This window comes from Giraffa tippelskirchi, chromosome X (genome assembly GCF_054371585.1).
Source record: "Giraffa tippelskirchi isolate mGirTip1 chromosome X, T2T-mGirTip1v1.2.pri, whole genome shotgun sequence".
Taxonomy (NCBI): Eukaryota; Metazoa; Chordata; class Mammalia; order Artiodactyla; family Giraffidae; genus Giraffa; species Giraffa tippelskirchi.
Window position 1 is genome coordinate 76,273,895 of NC_137289.1, and position 21,743 is coordinate 76,295,637.

At 37.4% G+C, this 21,743-nt stretch overlaps 1 protein-coding gene across 1 annotated transcript in view; it reads left to right on the plus strand.

Annotated features, from left to right (window-relative positions):
- The window catches only part of POF1B (POF1B actin binding protein), a 105,198-nt gene that overhangs the window by 21,730 nt on the left and 61,725 nt on the right, over positions 1–21,743 (plus strand). The window contains exons 3-4 of the mRNA XM_081564053.1: positions 1,278–1,352; positions 3,653–3,733. Of these exons, the coding sequence (XP_081420179.1) occupies positions 1,278–1,352; positions 3,653–3,733 (156 nt within the window). The remainder of the gene's footprint in view (positions 1–1,277; positions 1,353–3,652; positions 3,734–21,743) is intronic.

The window sequence follows — 21,743 nt, forward strand, 5'->3', positions numbered from 1 at the left end:
AAATCACCTTTTTTTGTCTTTCTGAACTTGCTCCTGTTTGATCTGTGTGCCACATCCACCTGCACTTGGTTATATTTGTAGCCATTTTCCTAAAGTGAAGAACATGTACCTGTTTGGTCTACAATCTTTAATTCTCAGCATTTGTCTGAGCAATTATCCTCAGCTACCAGCACGAAATCTGGGAACATATTGAAAGGCTGCCTTGAAGCATTAAGCTTGCAGTATTGCTGTTGATGTAACAGAAGGAGGAGGGATGAAAATGTTACACGTTGAACCAAAAGGAAAACCATAGTGTGCGGAAAGTTTGGCCCTTTGAGTAAATGCATCATTTTGTTTTAAGAACAGCATGTTATATATATTTATATATATATATACATTTTGTTTTATGAACAGAATGTTCAACATTATATATATATATACAAATTATATATACAAATTATATATACATTATATATATTATATATATATATATACACATTATAGCTATACTTTGGTATGAGTCCGTCACTTTTCCCCTTGTAAGTCTGTGATTCTAATTTTTAATACCTCCTTGATCTGAAGAAAAAGTATTTTTAATCTTTTTAGAAATATATTCTGGAGTTGTGTCAATTAGTTGAAATTGAGTAATGCTATCTATTCTTTGCACACTGATAAAGCTATGCCGTTTGTTGATTTGGGAAAAATGTAATGAATACCAGCATAATCAATGGGGTGACAATTTTATCTAATCATTATTAAAAATCAAACGCTCACTTTTATGGATCGTTTTTTAACATCAGAACCTACTCTTTGAGATTAAACTAGAAGCAGATCACGCAAAGCATAATTTAAAATCAGCTTGAAGTACTCTAACAGCAGTAGTCTTAGTTGAGTTTTCAAAGGTAATTTCCTATATTGGTTTTTGGATTTTTTTACATTTAATATTTTTGATAAATTTTAAATGTTGTTAATTGCAGACATATAATAACATCGATGGATGTATCAGCAGAGTTCTCAAAAAAGCAAAAATGGATGCAAACTAAAAGTGCAAGAAGTGTGTATTGTTATGAAAGCATTCTAGAAATTATATTTCATTAGAGTACTTGCAATACTGACAAAGGAATTCAGTAACATGTTTTTGGACATCGTCTAAGTAAACACTTAATAAAGTTCTTATTTCTGGCAAACTGGGTTATTGTAAAGATAAAGGAAATAATAATAATACTTTAAAAACCTAAGACATTTAAATGACACTGTTCAGTAATGATTTCTGAACCCTCTTTTGTTTCTTTCAACAGGAACTTCATTCTCCAACTCTGAAAATATCTACTTGTGTCCCAGACACTCTACGTATAACCCCAAATACTGAACAGGTAAAATAAATTATGGATTACGTTAGATTATTTTCTTTTTGCACAAACCTTGCTTGAATGTTTAATTGATCTTTAGGCCTCCATAAAGCTTTGCACATTCGCCAAAAATTAGGAGCATAAACTGGAAAGGAGAGTCACATATGAAAATCAGTTCAACCTATTTTAAAGGAATGTGAAACAAGTGCTAAAAAAGTCTGTGAATTGAGATTTTTCAATTTTATTGTCTACTCAATCTGATTGCTTTTGGTTTGAGTGAAGTTTATTTTTAGCCAACGATATCCCACTGATTATGTATATTTTAAGATCCTTGATTTGAGCAGAAATAAAGTACCTAGATCTTGGATTGATTGAGGGTGTGGCTTTGTGAATGATACTACTGTACTTTGACATCCAGAGAGAATAATTTACAGGATCAGAACTTGCCCTTCTCCAAGGTGCATGATTTGAAAGACACACAAGATCAAGTTCCCTTAATCTTTATGAGGTCATAAAGATAATGCTTTTTAAGATTATTTTTGAATGTATATATTGTATCTGCAAAAGGTAATAATAATTAAATACTGTATTAACAAATATGTGTTTAACGAGTGAGTCCCGTATATTAAAAAGTAAATTCTAAGTAAATAAACCGTAAAATATCCTACGTTTGTTAGTACATAGGAGGGGAGAATAAAGCTTTCAGGATTTGGAGGATAGGAAGGAGAAAGATACTGTTCTAGAAAACATGCCTACCCAGCTTGAGGTATCACGATATGAACTTGAATAGTGAAAGGACAGATGGACAAAAACTGGTCTCTAGGTCTGGGATACAGTATGGAAAAGGTGATATTATGCAGAACAAATAAGATTATTGAAGAAAAGTTTGCTTACCATGCCCCAATTCAGTCTAGCCTAGAGCTAGGTCAGAGTTATGCATTTATTCAGCGAACATTTGCCGAGTGCCAAATATGTACTAAATATTGCACAAAGATGAATTAGAACCAATCACTATTCTCAAAGAACTCACAGACGAGCATGGGTCACACACCTAACAAAACATATAGCGGTGGAATAAAGGCTACAGTTGAGTTAGAAGTTTAGACCCACAGGACCATCAAGATAGGATTAGCTAAGAAAACTAAGTCCCCTTAAATCACAGAGCTGTTTACTACACTCAAACCGAGTCATAAGATTGCATTTATTGTTATTTTTCATAATGAAGGACTTTAGAATTAGGTTTGCTGTTTGTTTTACTTCTGATAACAAAAATATGTTTATGGTATAAAACTTAGGAAATACAAAAGCATATAAAGAAAGAATATAATTCACTTATGATTCCCTCCCTTACTCAGAGATACTACTCTCAGTATTTTGCTGTGTTTTCTTCTGTTCAAATAAAAAATTAAGATCATACCTTATATGTAGTTTTATATCTTCATTCTCACTTAACTTTATATACCATGAGTTTTTAAATGTAAATTTGTTTTATCAAGACCATTATTTTGATGGCTACATATTTCAGCTTGAGAATGATTATTTAATCTTTCCTGTTTTCTTAGGAAAATGCTCCTCCTACTGTACTCTCATCAGCATTATTATTTTAACATTTCCAGTTAAAATATGGTATTCTTTTGTTATGATTATTTGATTCCTAGCTTGTTTGAATATTATTTGTTATAGCTTGGAATATAGCTTGTTTTTGTTGTTTGTTAATCATTTGCTTTTTTTCTTTTCTGTTTTCATACCATCTGCTCATTTTTCTAATAGTGTGAAGATTTTTTTCTCACCAAGGTACAAAAACTTTCTTTATATTGATAGCAACTCTTTTTCTTTAAAAAGCTTACAAATGACTTTGTTCTAGTGTTTTGTCTCCCTTTTAACTTTATTTGTGGCCCTCCTCTGCCACCACATTGAAGATTTAAATGTTTCAGAGTACACACAGTCAGTTTTTTCTTTGTGTCTCCTTTCATGTCCTTTCCAAATAGAAGATCTGATTAATAAATATTAAACTATATTTTCTTCTAATCATGTGGGGGCATTTACAATGAAATGAATATTTTAAAATTCTCATCAAACATATTAACAGCTTAAAATGTGTGATGAATTACTATGCAATGAATATAGCATGTTGCTGAACCCATAAGCATTTGCTCTCATGTATGTTTTTGAGACCAAAATTAACCAAAATATAAAATCATATGCCATCATTCATGTAAGCAATTTTTAAAATTTCACTCTGAAAATTGCTCCCTATTATTATTGATGGCTCCAAGGTCACTAAATAACTCTGATTATATGCAGCTTTTATCTTTTCTTCACAGGAACTCCATTCTCCAACAGTGAAAGTTACTACATATCCTCAAACCACTATAAGGCGATATATAGTGCAAAATCCTGAAAAGGTAAGCTATATCACACAAACTCTTATCTCAACTTCCTCAGAAGTTGATAACTTAAACAAGAGGGGTGAGTTAGTTACTAGATTGTTAAAATCAGATAGTTGGACTTTCTTTCAGTTATAAAGTTAATTTCTAATTATTATTATAAGAAATTCATCATTAGTTCCAGACAACTATGTGCCTCAGAGATGCAACAGTTCCAAGTAGCATGGAAATTCTTGGGTTATAAAGTTTTCTGCTTTTATATCACCATGTGTGTGCTACTAAGGTTTTTTGTGCACTTTGAACCAAAGTAAAAAAGGATGAAGTGGTTCACAGGCTTCATATAAAACTATCACCGGTTGCATCAGGGGGTGCAGTATTTAGTCTAATTAGATTTGCCTTGAGATATTTGCTAGGAAGAAGAACATGAAAATTCAAAAGTTCAAAAGTATCTCCATGTGTTTGTTTTCTATGATGTATGAACTTCTGTGCCTAGCAATGAGGTCTTCTGAAAATTACATTATTATATTTTCTATAAAGATATATAACCTTATATTATACAAACTAGGATATTACTTTAAGTCTCATTTTGAGGAGAAAATTAAGAAAAAAATTTTCCCCATAGTAATAAGCCTTGCTCAACACACACACAGACACACACACAGCCTTACTTTAGCTGCAACAGGAAGGTCTTCTACTATAGGGTTATAAGGACACAAGGTTCACATTAGAAACAGAGTGCCCCAGATAATACTGTAGGAATTTTTTGCTTTTCTCTTTATTTTCTCACTACTGCGGGAAATAATTTTCTCACAAAATAAAACTGATCGTTTGCTTCAGCTATGGAAAGCAAGGGGTTAAATCAAGGTAATACAGTTGGTACTAGTCTAGATGGCTGGGGAGGATGTACTATTCTTCTGCTTGCTTCTATCTCCTCTCTTCTTTATTCATTTAAAAGTCATCTTCTCACGTCTCTTTAGCTAGAGAGACTGTTAGTTGTGCACGTGTGCTTGTGTGGGTCTACCAGCGTACAAGCTTTGGAGGGGTGACTGTTTTGGATATTTGCTTGAGTTTTCAAATATCTATGTGCATATCAAGAGAGAACGTGATTACAGTAAAGCATCTGCTTTCTCGTTTTACAGAATCAAGTGTTTAAGCAACAAATCTGAAAAATATGTGTGGGGAAAGGGAGACATCAGGAGGTCCTGGGAGATTAGACTGTGCCTCTTTCTACAACATGGCCAATCACTTTATGCTTTCCTCTTTTTCCTCTCACTCTATTTTCCTTTCACAAACAAACTGGGGAATATGCATACTTGGATGCATATTACACTTGATATCCCTGGCTCTCAAAGAATTAGTTCTAGATAGCACTTTTTTTTTCATGATATGAGAATTGTTGTGTTTGCCTAAGACATAGCCACAGAGAGGTTTTAAATATTGAATCATTTGAATTCCAACCCTCTTTGCCAGCGATTCTTATGTGACTCTGAATGCATTCTTGTTCTTTAGTTAATGAATTAATATTTATTGACTATATAGTCCATGCTCTGCAATTTACATATTTTATCCCATTTGGTCATTAAAAAGTGAGAAAACAGAAGCAGAGAAGTTGACAGTTATTTGGTGAATTTTTATCAATTGCCTAGTATGTACCAGCAATTGCCCCAAGCCCTGGAGATAGAGCAGTGAACAAAACAAGGTCTTGACCTTCTTGGAGCTAAAGTTCTTAACTGGCCCCAAACCATTGGTTAGAAAACAGCAGAGTTGCAACTGAAATTGAACAATGCAGATGTAGGAAAGAAACATTTGCAAATTAAAGACCATTGATGATGTAAGTGAATTAAGATTCAGAGACCCACCCGTGTACCACCTCTCTCCCCCATCCTCCCCAGCTACAGTGTAATCAAAAAAGCAGAGAAATTCGAAGAATATATGCAAGTGCATAACATATTTGTAACACGAAGCCTGCCTCTCATTATGGCTGTGTTCAACTGTAAAGAAATAAATAGTTGCTCCAGCAGCAGGTTAAAGAAAAATGATCATTTTAGCTTTAACATTTTAAGCTTTTAACTCTTAACATTATTGAGAGATAAAATAAATTTTAATCCCCATACTTTGTAAACAAAAATAATCTAACTGGTTTTGCAGAGCAGCTTGAAAATCCTGTCTAGACATATTTTATTTATCTAAGTATATGCTTTTTTGTTTGTTCTTTTAAATTCCCTCAGGAGAAGATTCTGGCTTAATTACAATATTTATAATGATCTGAGCCTCTTAAATGGCAACTTCATTCTCTTTCACCTTCCAGTTTGTCTAATCTTTACTTCTTCTCCCTGTAATTGAACTGATATCAATCGCTTGTCTCATGATTTCCTTTTAATTCTGTTCAGCCTTTTTATTTTTGATTGTTCCTGATCTTTCTTATTTTCCATTTACTGTCATTTTAGTCAAGGGATTTATCCATTCAGGTATATAACATGACTCAGAAATGGGGAAATATGTTTGTTCCGTCAGTAGATAGAATCCAATTGATGTTAATCAATTTCATTAATTTTCCACTTGCAGAGCTCCTACTGTGGGAAAGGTTTATACAGACTTCAAATTGGAAAATACAAGGAAATAAAACATGGTTCCTGAACCAAAGGAGCTTACATTTCCTCTCAGAAAGGGACTAAGATATGTCCATATACAACTCCATAAAATATATGGTGGGGTGTATGATAGATTCCATGAGAGAAATACAAATGAAGTCTTATTGAAGTTCAGAGGTTGGAGGTAATATTTGTTTGGGGGGAATCAGAGAAGGATTTATTGTGGTATTTAAGGAATTAGTACAATGAACATTGTTATTAGTATCATTTTACTAGTATGGAAACAAAAGCTTAAGTAAATGTGACTTGCTTAGGTCTTCGGACTAAATATCTCTATCTTTTCTGATAGTTACTCTCAGGGTAGTTTTGACAAATTTTGATAACTTATATTGGATTTGGGATTAAAAGAAGAAAGTCAAATATGACAAGTTTTTCAGTTTGAGACACTGGGAACATGGTAGCCCAATTAAAAAGTAAGAAGTAGGGGAGAGGAGAAGCTGGTTTGGAAAAGGGGGAGATTGTCAGCTCTGTTTGGATCAGTAGCATTTGAGGTGCATGCCAGGGAAGATGCCCAACGGGCAGTTAAAAAGTGACTTGAGAAAGGTCACATTTGTGATAGAGACATAGGAGTTATTCCTCTTAAAGTTACCTTCATAGCTGTGGGAATGAATGAGATCACTGAGGGGTAATAGAAAGGGTTGAGGTCAGAACCTAAAATGTCTACTCTAAAGGAACAGAAGGAAGGAGCCACTTTCACAGGCAGAGAAGCTGTCAGAGAGGAATGTGAACACTGAATAATTGAAGCAAATAGAGTAAAGGGGTGGTCGACCATCTCAAATGACCAAAGGACCAAGAAGGGTGAGGTTTGAAAATAGATTTTGACCATTAAGAAAGTAATGGTGATGTTTGAGAGAGCAGTTTTGGTATATATATGGAGGCAAAGTCCAGATGCAAACGTTAATGTATGACTAAATCACGAAATGGAGGTAATAAGTGAGGTTACTTTCCTAGAAAGGATATTGGTCAAAGGAAGAGAGGCAGGATGGTAGCTAAAGGAGTAAATAGAATCTTGGAGACCCAAGCGATTTATAGACAGAAAGAAATAACTAATAGGAAGGAAAAGTAAAGATGCAACAGAGAAAGGGAAGAAAGGTGTTACAATTCTGTAAGAGTCAAGAGTGGATAGGATTCCAGGTACAGATAAAGAAGTGACTTCCAGATAAAAGAGGCATATGTTATTACATAATGAGTGGAAGGAGCAGAAACTGAGATTTTGAAGTGGGGCAGAAAATGGAGGAATTTAATTGGATATGTTACAGGAAGGGGGACCACTTCCAGGGCCCCAAACTGGGCTCTTATCTAACACTTGGAAATGAACTGTCTAAGGAGACACATGTGCTGACAAAACAAGAGATTTTATTGGGAAAAGGCATCCGGATGGAGAGCAGGAGAACCCAGGAGAACAGCTCTGCCACGTGGCTCACAGTCTCGGGTTTTATGGTGATGGGATTAGTTTCCCGGTTGTCTTTAGTCCATCATTCTAACTCAGAGTCCTTCCTGGTGGTGCAGCTAAGATGGATGCCAGCGAGAAAGATTCTGGGAGCTGGTCAGACATGTGTTGTCTCCTAGTGACCTTTCCCGAACTCTTCCAGTTGGTGGTAGATTATTAGTTACATGTTCCTTACCAGGACCTCCTGTCATAAAACAGCTCATACAAATGGTTACTGGTGCCTGGCTAGGGTGGGCGGTTTCAGTCAGTGTGCTTCCCCTAACAGACAGATTGTCTTGGTTTTCTCAGTGAGTATAAGGAGAATGAAGGAACATGAACATGGGGCACTGAGGAAAAGAAAATGATTTGTAACCATAGTTACAGAGAACTTAGTGAATACAAGTATGACCATGAATGTTGGAGAGCCTTTAAAAATTGGGTAACTTTGTACTGAGCCACATTAGCAAATCTTTTTTTTATTTTTTTTCACTATTCTTTTCTTTTTTTAATTTATTTATCTATTTTTTTACTTTACAATATTGTATTGGTTTTGCTATACATTGACATGAATCCGCCATGGTTGCACACGTGTTCCCCTTCCAGGACCTCCCTCCCACCTCCCTCCCTATCCCATCCCCCTGGGTCATCCCGGTGCACCAGCCCCGAGCACCCTGTATCATGCATCGAACCTGGACTGTCAATTCGTTTCACATATGATAATTTACATGCTTCAATGCCATTCTCCCATATCATCCCGCCCTCGCCCTCTCCCATAGAGTCTAAAATACAGTTCTATACCTCTGTGTATCTTTTGCTGTCTCGCATACAGGGTTATCTTTACCAATTTACTAAATTCCATATATACGTGTTATATATGGAATATATAATGGAATATAATATGGAATATGGTATATACAATATATACTGTATTGGTGTTTTTCTTTCTGGATTACTTCACTCTGTATAATAGGCTCCAGTTTCATCCACCTCATTAGAACTGATTCAAATGTATTATTTTTAATGGCTGAGTAATATTCCATTGTGTATATGTACCACAGCTTCCTTATCCATTCGTTTGCTGATGGACATCTAGGTTGCTTCCATGTGCTGGCTATTATAAACAGTGCTGTGATGAACATTGGGGTACACGTGTCTCCTTCAATTCTGGTTTTCTCGGTGTGTATGCCCAGCAGTGGGATTGCTGGGTCATATGGCAGTTCTATTCCCAGTTTTTTTAGGAATCTCCACACTGTTCTCCATAGTGGCTGTACTAGTTTGCATTCCCACCAACAATGTAAGAGGGTTCCTTTTCTCCACACCCTCTCCAGCATTTATTGCATGTAGACTTTTGGATAGCAGCCATTCTGACTGGCATGAAATGGTACCTCATTGTAGTTTTGATTTGCATTTCTCTGATAATGAGTGATGTTGAGCATCTTTTCATGTGTTTGTTAGACGTCTGTATGTCTTCTTTGGAGAAATGTCTGTTTAGTTCTTTGGCCCATTTTTTGATTGGGTCACTTATTTTTTTGGAATTCAGCTACAGGAGTTGCTTGTATATTTTTGAGATTAATTCTTTGTCCCTTGCTTCATTTGCTATTATTTTCTCCCATTCTGAAGGCTGTCTTTTCACCTTGTTTATAGTTTCCTTTGTTGTGGAGAAGCTTTTAATTTTGATTAGGTCTCATTTGTTTATTTTTGCTTTTATTTCCAATATTCTGGGAGGTGGGGTCATAGAGAATCCTGCTGTGGTTTATGTCAGAGAGAGTTTTGCCTATGTTTTCCTCTAGGAGTTTTACGGTTTCTGGTCTTACGTTTATATTTTTAATCCATTTCGAGTTTATTTTTGTGTATGGTGGTAGAAAGTGTTCTAGTTTCATTCTTTTACAAGTGGTTGACCAGTTTTCCCAGCACCACTTGTTAAAGAGATTGTCTTTTCTCCATTGTATATTCTTGCCTCCTTTGTCAAAGATAAGGTGTCCACAGTTGAGTGGATTTATCTCTGGACTTTCTATTTTGTTCCATTGATCTATATGTCTGTCTTTGTGCCAGTACCCTACTGTCTTGATGACTGTGGCTTTGTGGTAGAGCCTGAAGTCAGGCAGGTTGATTCCTCCACTTCCATTCTTTTTTCTCAAGATTGCTTTGGCTATTCGAGGTTTTTTGCATTTCCATACAAATTGTGAAGTTATTTGTTCTAGTTCTGTGAAAAATACCGTTGGTAGCTTGATAGGGATTGCATTGAATCTATAGATTGCTTTGGGTAGTATACTCATTTTCACTATATTGATTCTTCCGATCCATGAACATGGTATATTTCTCCATCTATTTGCGTCCTCTTTGGTTTCTTTCATCAGTGTTTTATAGTTTTCTATATATAGGTCTTTTGTTTCTTTAGGTAGATTTATTCTTAAGTATTTTATTCTTTTTGTTCCGATGGTGAATGGAATTGTTTCCTTAATTTCTTTTTCTGTTTTCTCATTGTTAGTGTATAGGAGTGCAAGAGATTTCTGTGTGTTAATTTTATATCCTGCAACTTTACTATATTCTTTGATTAGCTCTAGTAATTTTCTGGTGGTGTCTTCAGGATTTTCTATGTAGAGGATCATGTCATCTGCAAACAGAGAGTTCTCCCTCTTCTTCTCCAATCTGGATTCCTTTTATTTCTTTTTCTGCTCTGATTGCTGTGGCCAAAACTTCCAAAACTATGTTGAATAGTAGTGGTGAGAGTGGCACCCTTGTCTTGTTCCTGACTTTAGGGGAAATGCTTTCAATTTTTCGCCATTTACGATAATGTTTGCTGTGGGCTTGTCATATATAGCTTTCATTATGTTGAGGTATGTTCCTTCTATTCCTGCTTTTTGGAGAGTTTTAATCATAAATGGATGTTCAATTTTGTCAAAGGCTTTCTCTGCATATATTGAAATAATCATATGGTTTTTAGTTTTCAGTTTGCTAATATGGTATATTACATTGATTGACTTGCAAATATTGAAGAATCCTTGCATCCCTGGGATAAAGCCCACTTCGTCATGGTGTATGATCTTTTTGATATATTGTTGGATTCTCTTTGATAGGGTTTCATTAAGGATTTTTGCATCTATGTTCATCAGTGATATTGGCCTGTAGTTTTCTTTTTTTTTTTTAGCATCTTTGTCAGGTTTTGGTTTTAGGGTGATGGTGGCCTCATAGAATGAGTTTGGAAGTTTACCTTCTTCTGCAATTTTCCAGAACATTTTGAGTAGGATAGGTATTAGCTCTTCGCTAAATTTTTGGTAGAATTCAGCTGTGAAGCCATCTGGTTCTGGCCTTTTGTGTGTTGGAAGATTTCTGATTACAGTTTCAATTTCTGTGCTTGTGATGGGTCTGTTAAGATTTTCTATTTCTTCCTGGTTCAGTTTGGAAAAGTTGTATTTTTCTAAGAATTTATCCATTTCTTCTATGTTGTCCATTTTATTTGCATATATTTGCTGGTAATAGTCTCTTATGATCCTTTGTATTTCTGTGTTGTCTGTTGTGATCTCTCCATTTTCATTTCTAATTTTGTTGATTTGATTTTTCTCCCTTTGTTTCTTGATGAGTTTAGCTAACGGTTTGTCAATTTTATTTATCTTCTAAAAGAACCAGCTTTTGGCTTTGTTGATTTTTGCTATGGTCTCTTTTGTTTCTTTTGCATTTATTTCTGCCCTAATTTTTAAGATTTCATTCCTTCTACTAACCCTGGGGTTCTTCATTTCTTCCTTTTCTAGGTGCTTTAGGTGTACAGTTAGGTTATTTATTTGACTTTTTTCTTGTTTCTTGAGGTAAGCCCGTATTGCTATGAATCTACCCCTTAGCACTGCTTTTACACTGTCCCATAGGTTTTGGGTTGCTGTGTTTTCATTTTCGTTCATTTCTATGCATATTTTGATTTCTTTTTTGATTTCTTCTGTGATTTGTTGGTTTTGTAGCAGCGTGTTGTTCAGCCTCCATATGTTGGATTTTTTAATAGTTTTTTTCCTGTAATTGACATCTAATCTTACTGCATTGTGGTCAGAAAAGAAGCTTGGAATGGTTTCAGTTTTTTTGAATTTACCAAGGCTAGATTTATGGCCCAGGATGTGATCTATCCTGGAGAAGGGTCCGTGTGCACTTGAGAAAAAGGTGAAGTTCATTTTGGGGGGTGAAATGTCCTATATATATCAATTAGCTATAACTGTTCTATTGTATCATTTAAAGTTTGTGTTTCCTTGTTAATTTTCTGTTTAGTTGATCCATCCATAGGTGTGAGTGGGGTATTAAAGTCTCCCACTATTATTGTGTTATTGTTAATTTCCCCTTTCATGTTTCTTAGCAATTGCCTTACATGTTGCGGTGTTCCTATGTTGGGTGCCTATATATTTATAATTGTTATAGCTTCTTCTTGGATTGATCCTTTGATCATTATGTAGTGTCCTTCTTTGTCTCTTTTCACCACCTTTGTTTTAAAGTCTATTTTATCTGATATGAGTATTGCTGCTCCTGGTTTCTTTTGGACCCTATTTGCATGAAATATCTCTTTCCAGCCCTTCACTTTTAGTCTGTGTGTGTCCCTTGTTTCAGGGTGGGTCTCTTGTAGACAACATATATAGGGGTCTTGTTTTTGTATCCATTCAGCCCATCTTTGTCTTTTGGTTGGGGCATTCAACCCATTTACATTTAAGGTAATTATTGATAAGTATGGTCCCGTTGCCATTTGCTTTGTTGTTTTGGGTTCAAGATTCTACACCCTTTCTGTGTTTCCTGTCTAGTGAAGGTCCTTTAGCATTTGTTGGAGAACTGGTTTGGTGGTGCTGAATTCTCTCAGCTTTTGCTTGTCTGTAAAGCTTTTGATTTCTCCTTTATATTTGAATGAGATCCTTGCTGGGTACAGTAATACGGCTGTGGATTATTTTCTTTCATCACTTTAAGTATGTCCTCCTATTCCCTTCTGGCCTGAAGAGTTTCTATTGAAAGATCAGCTGTAATCCTTATGGGAATCCCCTTGTGTGTTATTTGTTGTTTTTCCCTTACTGCTTTTAATATTTGTTCTTTGTGTTTGATCTTTTTAATTTGATTAATATGTGCCTTGGGGTGTTTCGCCTTGGGTTTATCCTGCTTGAGACTCTCTGGGTTTCTTGGACTTGGGTGACTATTTCCTTCCGTATTTTAAGGAAGTTTTCAACTATTATCTCCTCCGGTATTTTCTCATGGTCTTTCTTTTTGTCTTCTTCTGGAACTCCTATGATTCGAATTTGGTGAGTTTCACATTGTTCCAGAGGTCTCTGAGGTTGCCCTCATTTCTTTTAATTCTGTTTTCTTTTTTCCTCTCTGTTTCATTTATTTCTATTATTCTATCTTGTACCTCACTTATCCTATCTTCTGCCACGTTATTCTACTGTTGGTTCCCTCCAGAGTGTTTTTGATCTCATTTATTGTGTTATTCATTATATATTGACTCTTTTTATTTCTTCTAAGTCCTTGTTAAACCTTTCTTGTATCTTCTCGATTTTTGTCTCCAGGTTATTAATCTGTAATTCTAATTTATTTTCAAGACTTTGGATCATTTTCACTATCACTATTCGGAATTCTTTATCAAGTAGATTCCCTATCTCTTACTCTTTTGCTTGGCTTCAAGGGCATTTATCCTGTTCCTTTCACTGCTGGGTATTTTTCTGCCTTTTCATCTTGTTTATATTGCTGTGCTTGGGTTGGCCTTTCTGTATTCTGGCAGTTTGTGGTTACTCTTTATTGTGGAAGTTCCTCACTGTGGGTTGGGTTGGACGGGTGGCTTGTCACGGTTTCCTGGTTGGGGAAGCTTGTGTCAGTGTTCTGGTGGGTGGAGCTGGATTTTTTCTCTCTGGAGTGCAATGAAGTGTCCAGTGATGAGTTTTGAGATGTCAGTGGGTTTGTTGTGACTTTGAGCAACCTGTATATTGAAGCTCAGAGTTATGTTCCTGTGTTGCTGGAGAATTTGTGTGGCATATCTTACTGTGGAACTTGTTGGCCCTTGGGTGGTACTTGGTTTCAGTGTAGGTATGGAGGCATTTGATGAGCTCCTATCAATTAATGCTTCCTGGATTCAGGAGTTCTCTGGTGTTCTCAGGATTTGGACTTAAGCCTCCTCCCTCTGGTTTTAAGTCTTGTTCTTACAGTAGACTCAAGACTTCTCCATCTATACAGCACTGATGATAACACATCTAGGTTAATGATGAAAAGTTTTTCCACAGTGAGGGACACCCGGAGAGGTACAGAGAATTACATGGAGAAGAGAAGAGGGAGGGGGGAGATAGAGGTGGCCAGGAGGAGAAGAGGGGAATCAAAATGCGAGAGAGCAAGCTAGCCAGTAATCACTTCCCTATGTGCTCTCCACAGTCTGGATCCCTCAGAGATATTCACAGAATTACACAGAAAAGAGAAGAGGGGTGAAGGCAACAGAGGTGGCCAGGAGGAGAAAAGGGGGAATCAAAAGGGGAGTGACAGATCCAGCCATTAATCAGTTCCTTAAGTGTTCTCCACAGGCCGGAACACACAAAGAGATTCACAGAATTGGGTCGAGAAGAAAAGGGGGCGGGGGGAGATAGAGGCGACCTGGTGGAGAAAAAGGAAAGTTAAAAGGGGGAGAGAGCAATCAAGCCAGTGATCTTGCTCCCAAGTAAAAATGGGTTCTTAAAGATACAAACTTGATAACAAATACCAAAAAGCAAAGATTAAAAATCTAGAGTAGAGGTTAGATTCTCAAAAATCCAATATTAAAAAAAAAAGAATGAAAAGAAAAAAAAGAAAAAGAAAAAAAGAAAAAAACCAGAGTCATAAAAATTATAAAATATATATATATGAAGTTTGCTTTAAAACTAGGGTCTTTTTTTTTTTTTGCAAGGTAATAGTTGGTTATAAAAATGAATATTGAAGGAGTAATAAGGGACTTAAAAATAAAAAAGTAAAAAAATAATAATAAAAAACGTTTTAAAAATTTAAAAAATGACAATATTAAAAATATATCTAGGACTTTCTCTGGAGCTGTTGTGGACAGTGTGGGGTCAGTTCATTTTCAGATAGTTCCTTGGTCTGGCTTGTACTTCTCAAGGTTTATAGGCCCCTTCCTATGTAGTCGGTGCTAACTATAGGGTTTTAATCTATTGCACCTGTCACTTCCAAAGTGGTTCCCTCTGTTTATTTTAGCTTCTTCTGTTTGCTGGTCTCTTCAGTGTCTAATTTCCACCCTGACACAAGTGTGTCGGTGGTGGTCACTTTTTTTAGTCTCACTTTTTCAGTCGTGCTGTGAGGAGGGAGGAACACTGCAAACAAATATCATTGGCGTGTGCTCACAGTGATTCAGCCACACTGGGTTTGCCCCTGCTCATGGCGTGTGTGCTTTCCCGGTCTACACTGCTCAGGCTCTAGGTTGCTCTGCCAGCAACTGTCTGAGGCAGGCCCCTGGGGTTGCCTGTACTTCCCAGGCCTAAGCTGTTCAGGTTCACATTCTCGGGTACTTCACAAAGGCTCAGACTTGGTTGAGCCTGGGTTTTATGCCCGTCCCAGATCCGAGCAGCTCAGGTGACCAGGTGTTGGGGAGCACGGTTGGAGGCTGCGACTTTTCCCCTCCCCTGTCCTAGCCACTCGGTTTTCTGAGTGTACAACGGGCGCATCTTCTCAGATGTGCCGTGTGTCTCTTCTGGGGAGCTGATCTCTGGCTGTGACCCTCCCGGTGGGTGTCGACCTTCCAGAATCCCAAGAAGTCTTGGTTAGCAATGAGGTCTGCTTGCAGTTTGGTATAGGATGCCTCTTTGGGGCCACGATTGCGCCCTTCTGGCTCTGGCTGCCCTTGCCTGCCTGTCTCCAGTGGGGATGGGCCAATCCGCAGCCGGCTAGCTCTGCTCTGTCCTTTGTTCTGTGAGCGGGCCTGGCAGTGTCTTAGTTTAAGGCTTTTCACGCAATAGCTATCCCACAGTCTGGGTTGCTATCTCAAGCTAGTTCCCTCAGATTGCCCTCGGGGCATTCAGGCTCGGTCCTTACCCAAAGCAATGCAGCCCACCACTCCCTGTCCAGCCCCCACTTGCTAATGGGGGATACGCGCATCTGGGCTGCTGCTCCACTGGGAGTTGCTGTTAGGTACGTTATCTGTGGGTTTTGATTATTTATTTTTCCTCCCAGTTATTTTGCCCTCTGAGATTCCAAGGCTCGCCACAGAGTGTTTCCTGGTATTTGGAAACTTCTCTCTTTTTTAAGACTCTCTTTCTGGGACGGATCTCCGTCCCTACCTCTTTTGTCTCTCTTTTTATCTTTTATATTTTGTCCTACCTCCTTTTGAAGACAATGGACTGCCTTTCTGGGTACCTGATGTCCTCTGCTAGCATTCCGAAGTTGTTTTGTGGAATTTGCTCAGTGTCTAAATGTTCTTTCGTTGAATTTGTGAGGGAGAAAGTGGTCTCCCCGTCCTATTCCTCCAACATCTTAGGACTGCCCCCAGAAAATTTTTTTTAAAATGTTCTCTAGCAAGGTTTCATGGCCTGGGAACAGTAAAGTAGATGCTGGGGATTATGTACTTTGTTAGATGTGAGAACTATTCTCAGAGGTTCTAAAAGTAACAATTAAATTATAAGATCAGCCGTCTTTGAAAACACCTGTTAATTTTTCAGGTGGATTTGGCACCAATTCAAATGTACAGGTAGAAAAAAAATAAGCTGTCAAAATAGTAAAACTATTAGCTCATGTGTCAGAAATCCAAGAGTTTTGATTAATTTTGCTGACCTGTTTTATGCAGAGTGATTTATTCATATTAATATTTGGTTTTTCTGATAGATTGGGACTTCCCAGGTGGCTCAGTGGTAAAGAATCTACCTGCCTGCCAATGCACGAGCTGCAGGAGATGCAGATTAGATCCCTGGGTCGGGAAGATCCTCTGGAGGAGGCCATGGCAACCACTCCAGTATTCTAATCCACTCCAGTATCACTGCCGGGATAAATCCCATGGTCAGAGGAGACTGGCAGGCTACAGCCCATAAGATCACAGAGTCGGAAATGACTGAGCACGCATGCACACACTCTGATTGATTTGGCAAAAATATAGTTCTGTAAATTTAGAAGTTTTTCTTTTAGTAGGTCTTTTAAAATAAGTCCAACTCACAGTTTAGGGAAACTCAACACTGCTAACACCTAAGTCCTTTTGCTTCTTAAAAAATAATAATGGCTCAGTTTTCAGAGTAAATTTTAGTTCACAGAGAAGAAAATTTATACTTTTGCTAAATTTTCCCCCTTTTAGTCGATGCTTATATCCTTAAGATAGAATTTCATATCATCCCTTTTCATCTAATCATCTGTTCATTCACTATAGGGTATTCAAGATGGATAAAGTCCCTACCTTCAACAAGCTTACTTTTGTATATTTTTAAACTTGATATCCTAGAAAAGTTCTATCAAGATTCTCATAAATTATTTTAAAATTCAGTATTCATTTTAAATATTACTGTATTAATCAAAACCAATGCTATTTGTACATTGCAATGACAGATTAAAGGTAATTTAGCATACATTATTTTGTTTAGCATAAAGTACCCTGCATTACTATCCCTATGAAAAAGGGACTGAGCCTCAGAGACAGTAACTGACTTACCTAAGTTTCCACAGCATGTAGGTAATAGAGGCAGAACTGAATACAAGTTTTATTAGTCCAGAATTTTTTCTATTATACTTTAAAAGTGAAAGTGTGAAAGTGTTAGTCACTTAGTCACATCCAACTCTTTGCAGCTCCATGGACTGTAGCCTGCCAGGCTCCTCTGTCCATGGAATTCTCCAGGCAAGAATACTGGAATGGGTTGCCATTCCCTTTTCCAAGGGATCTTCCCTACCCAGGGATTGAACCCGAGTCTCCTGCATTGTAGGCAGATTCTTTACCATCTGAGCTACCAGGGATATTTTCACTAATTTTAGTAATCAAATCCTTTAGATTTGTAATAGTTCAAATCCAATCTACTTTGTAATTCTTACCTGTTGACCTCCCTGAAACATTTATACCTTCACTCACCTTACTGCTTCTTGAAAATTTCTCTTCTTTTGACTATATGGCATTTTTCACTTATGATTCTCATACTTCTGAAGATTTGTCTAGTTCTGTCTTTGATATTCTTTTGCCTTCTCAGCAATTGCATAGTTTTAACTACAACTTCTACGCATATGATTCTGAAATCTAGAACAGTAGTCATGAAATCCCCACCCACTTCCAGACATGTGTTTTCAACTGTGTGCAGTAAAAAAGTCTTTTTACTAGTTATTTGCAGTAAGTTAACGTGTGTTTCAGCTTCCCCTGTGGCTCAGAGGTAAAGAATCTGCCTACAGTGGAGGTAATGCAGGTTTGATCCCTGAGTTGGGAAGATTGCCTGGAAGAGGGCATGGCAACCCACTCCAGTATTCTTACCTGGAGACTTGGACATGACTGAAGCCAGCAAATTTGGAAAACTCAGCAGTGGCCACAGGACTGGAAAAGGTCAGTTTTCATCCCAATCCCAAAGAAAGGCAATGCCAAAGAATGCTCAAACTACCGCACAATTGCACTCATCTCACATGCTAGCAAAGTAATGCTCAAAATTCTCCAAGCCAGGCTTCAGCAATACATGAACTGTGAACTTCCAGATGTTCAAGCTGGTTTTAGAAAAGGCAGAGGAACCAGAGATCAAATTGCCAATATCCGCTGGATCATTGAAAAAGCAAGAGAGTTCCAGAAAAACACCTATTTCTGCTTTATTGACTATGCCAAAGCCTTTGACTGTGTGGATCACAATAAACTGTGGAAAATTCTTCAAGAGATGGGAATACCAGACCATCTGACCTGTCTCTTGAGAAACCTGTATGCAGGTCAGGAAGCAACAGTTAGAACTGGACATGGAACAACAGACTGGTTCCAAATAGGAAAAGGAGTCCGTCAAGGCTGTATATTGTCACCCTGCTTATTTAACTTCTATGCAGAGTACATCATGAGAAACGCTGGGCTGGAAGAAACACAAGCTGGAATCAAGATTTCCAGAAGAAATGTCAATAACCTCAGATATGCGGATGACACCACCCTTGTGGCAGAGAGTGAAGAAGAACTAAAGAGCCTCTTGATGAAGGTGAAGGAGGAGAGTGAAAAAGTTGGCTTAAAGCTCAACGTTCAGAAAACTAAGATCATGGCATCTGGTCCCATCACTCCATGGGAAATAGATGGGGAAACAGTGGAAACAGTGTCAGACTTACTTTTTTGGGCTCCAGAATCACTGCTGATGGTGACTGCAGCCATGAAAGTAAAAGATGCTTACTCCTTGGCAGGAAGGTTATGGCCAACCTAGATAGCATATTTAAAAGCAGAGACATTACTTTGCCAACAAAAGTCTGTCTAGTCAAGGCTATGGTTTTTCCAGTGGTCATGTATGGATGTGAGAGTTGGACGGTGAAGAAAGCTGAGAGCCGAAGAATTGATGCTTTTGAACTGTGGTGTTGGAGAAGACTCTTGAGAGTCCCTTGGACTGCAAAGAGATCCAATCAATCCATCCTAAAAGAGATCAACCCTGGGTGTTCATTGGAAGGTCTGATGTTGAAGCTGAAACTCCAATACTTTGGCCACCTCATGCGAAGTGTTGACTCATTGGAAAAGACCCTAATGCTGGGTAGGATTGGGGGCGGGAGGAGAAGGGGACCACAGAGGATGAGATGGTTGGATGGCATCACCAACTCGATGAACATGGGTTTGGGTAGACTCCGGGAGTTGGTGATGGACAGGGAGGCCTGGCGTGCTGCAGTTGATGGGGTTGCAGAGAGTCGGACACTACTGAGCGACTGAACTGAACTGAACTGAAGCGACTTAGCAGGCACGCACGTATGAGGAATACAAACGTGAATCAGACCTATATTCTTACCTGGAGCACATAAAACTCCATGTGTCTCCACTTTTACTAGGGTTTTTTTTTTTTTTTTTTTTTTTTTTTTGAGACTGTTGGCCATATAGTAGATTCCTCAGGTTCAAGATCTCGGAATCATGGTTGAAAAGTACTGTGCTTAATTATTTAGGATAATTTTCTAACTGGTCTCCTTACCTGTATTCTTTCCATTTACCAATTACTCTTTCTGAAGTGGACTTATGTTCAAATCACAGCCCTGTTTAAAAGCATTCAAAGGCATCTCACTGTTTGCAGAACCATGCTCCATCTGCCAAGTGTATCCCCTGCATATAGATTTATACTTTTCCAACCTTGGTGTCTTGACTTACTTTATTGTCTTCATTTCAAATACCATTTTCTTTCATCTCCTTATATTCAAAGCCCACCAAAACCTTCTCTCAAATGCTACCTGATCCAAGTAACCACCCTGATCACTACCAGATGTAACTTGATTTTTTTTCTCCTTAATTCCATCCCACATTATTTCTCTGTACTTTTTATTGTTACTTGTCTCTTTACCGTGCATTATAAATATTTGTGTTCACATATTATCTAGACCAAGGATTAGCAAACTTTTCCTGTAAAAGGCCATGTAGTATGTATTCCAGGATTTGTTGCCTACATAGGGTCTTGGTCTTCTTTCTTTTTACTCATAGTCATTTAAAATATAAATAGCGTTTTTAGCTTGCATGCATGCATTCTAATTTGCTTCTGTCATGTCTGACTCTTTGCACCTCCATGGACTGTAGCCCGCTAGGTTCCTCTGTCTGTGAGAATCTCTAGGCAAGAATGCTGGAGTGGGTTGTCATTCTCTTCTCCAGGGGATTATCCCCAATCCAGAGATCAAATCTGGGTCTCTTGCATTGCAGACAGATTCTTTACCATCTGAGCCACCAGAGAAGCCCATTACAAATATAGGCTGCTGACTATAGTTTGAACCCTGATTAATATTCAATACTCCTAGTAATAATCTAACTTTGATTCATTCCTTATAATACTTAGCAAAGTATATTGTGCATAGTAAGCTCTGAAACATGTGTTACATGAATGTAAGCATGTGTTATGTATATCACCAAAGAGGTGTTTTCTTTTCTTTTTTTTTTTTTTACAAAAACAAACACAAAATAGTTCCTAGGGGAATTTTAAAATATATATCCATTTTTAGATTTAATAATGCATCAGTTAGCCCAAATGAATCACTTTTACTTTTGTTTTACCAAAGTATCTCAGGAACATTTAGTTAGAGCACTCTTTATCCAAACTTGAATACAAGAAATATACATTTTGGGTTCAAGAGTGCCTTGCCTTCTCAACAACCAGAACAACCAGTATTTTAGTTCAATTGTTCTAAAAAATTTTTAAATAGTCGACTACAAAAATGCTATCATATTTTGTTGATTTTGAAATGGTCCTAAACACATTAACTGGTAATAGGTTCAGCCAATTCCCTTCTATACTGTTCCTCTGTATTACAAAAAAAAAAAAAGGATGCAATTTTTGGTTTGTAACAAAATAACCACACACCCCCCATCCATATAAGTGAAAAGTCATGAAAACCAAAAGAAAAGAGAGGAGTATAGCACACATTACAATTATTTTGGACTCCTGGTCTGATTCTTATTAGCCCTTCCCTGTTTTCTTTCAGATCTTGGACATGTCACCAGCCTTTATTTCATTGCCTGACATATTGTAATCATAAGAAAGAATTGTACACTACACTTCATTTCAAGGGCACCCAGACTGAGTTCCCCCCAAAAAATCTTTAATATAGGCTCAGTGGTGCCAAATTATGTTTATTTTGCATTTCCCCAATGATAGTTTCACATCAAAAGAAACTTTCCAGTAAACCCAGTTTAGATGTGGTTGACCTCATGCCTGTCTACCTCTATAGGAAACATTATATTTCGCCTTAGGAACAGAAAAAGATCTTTTCCACCCCTTTCCAATTTCCCCCAAACACTGTTAGGCCTAGTAAAATGTAGTGGGAGATTCAGATTATTCTGTTTGAGAAAATATATTATTTTTATTACTACATCCTTATA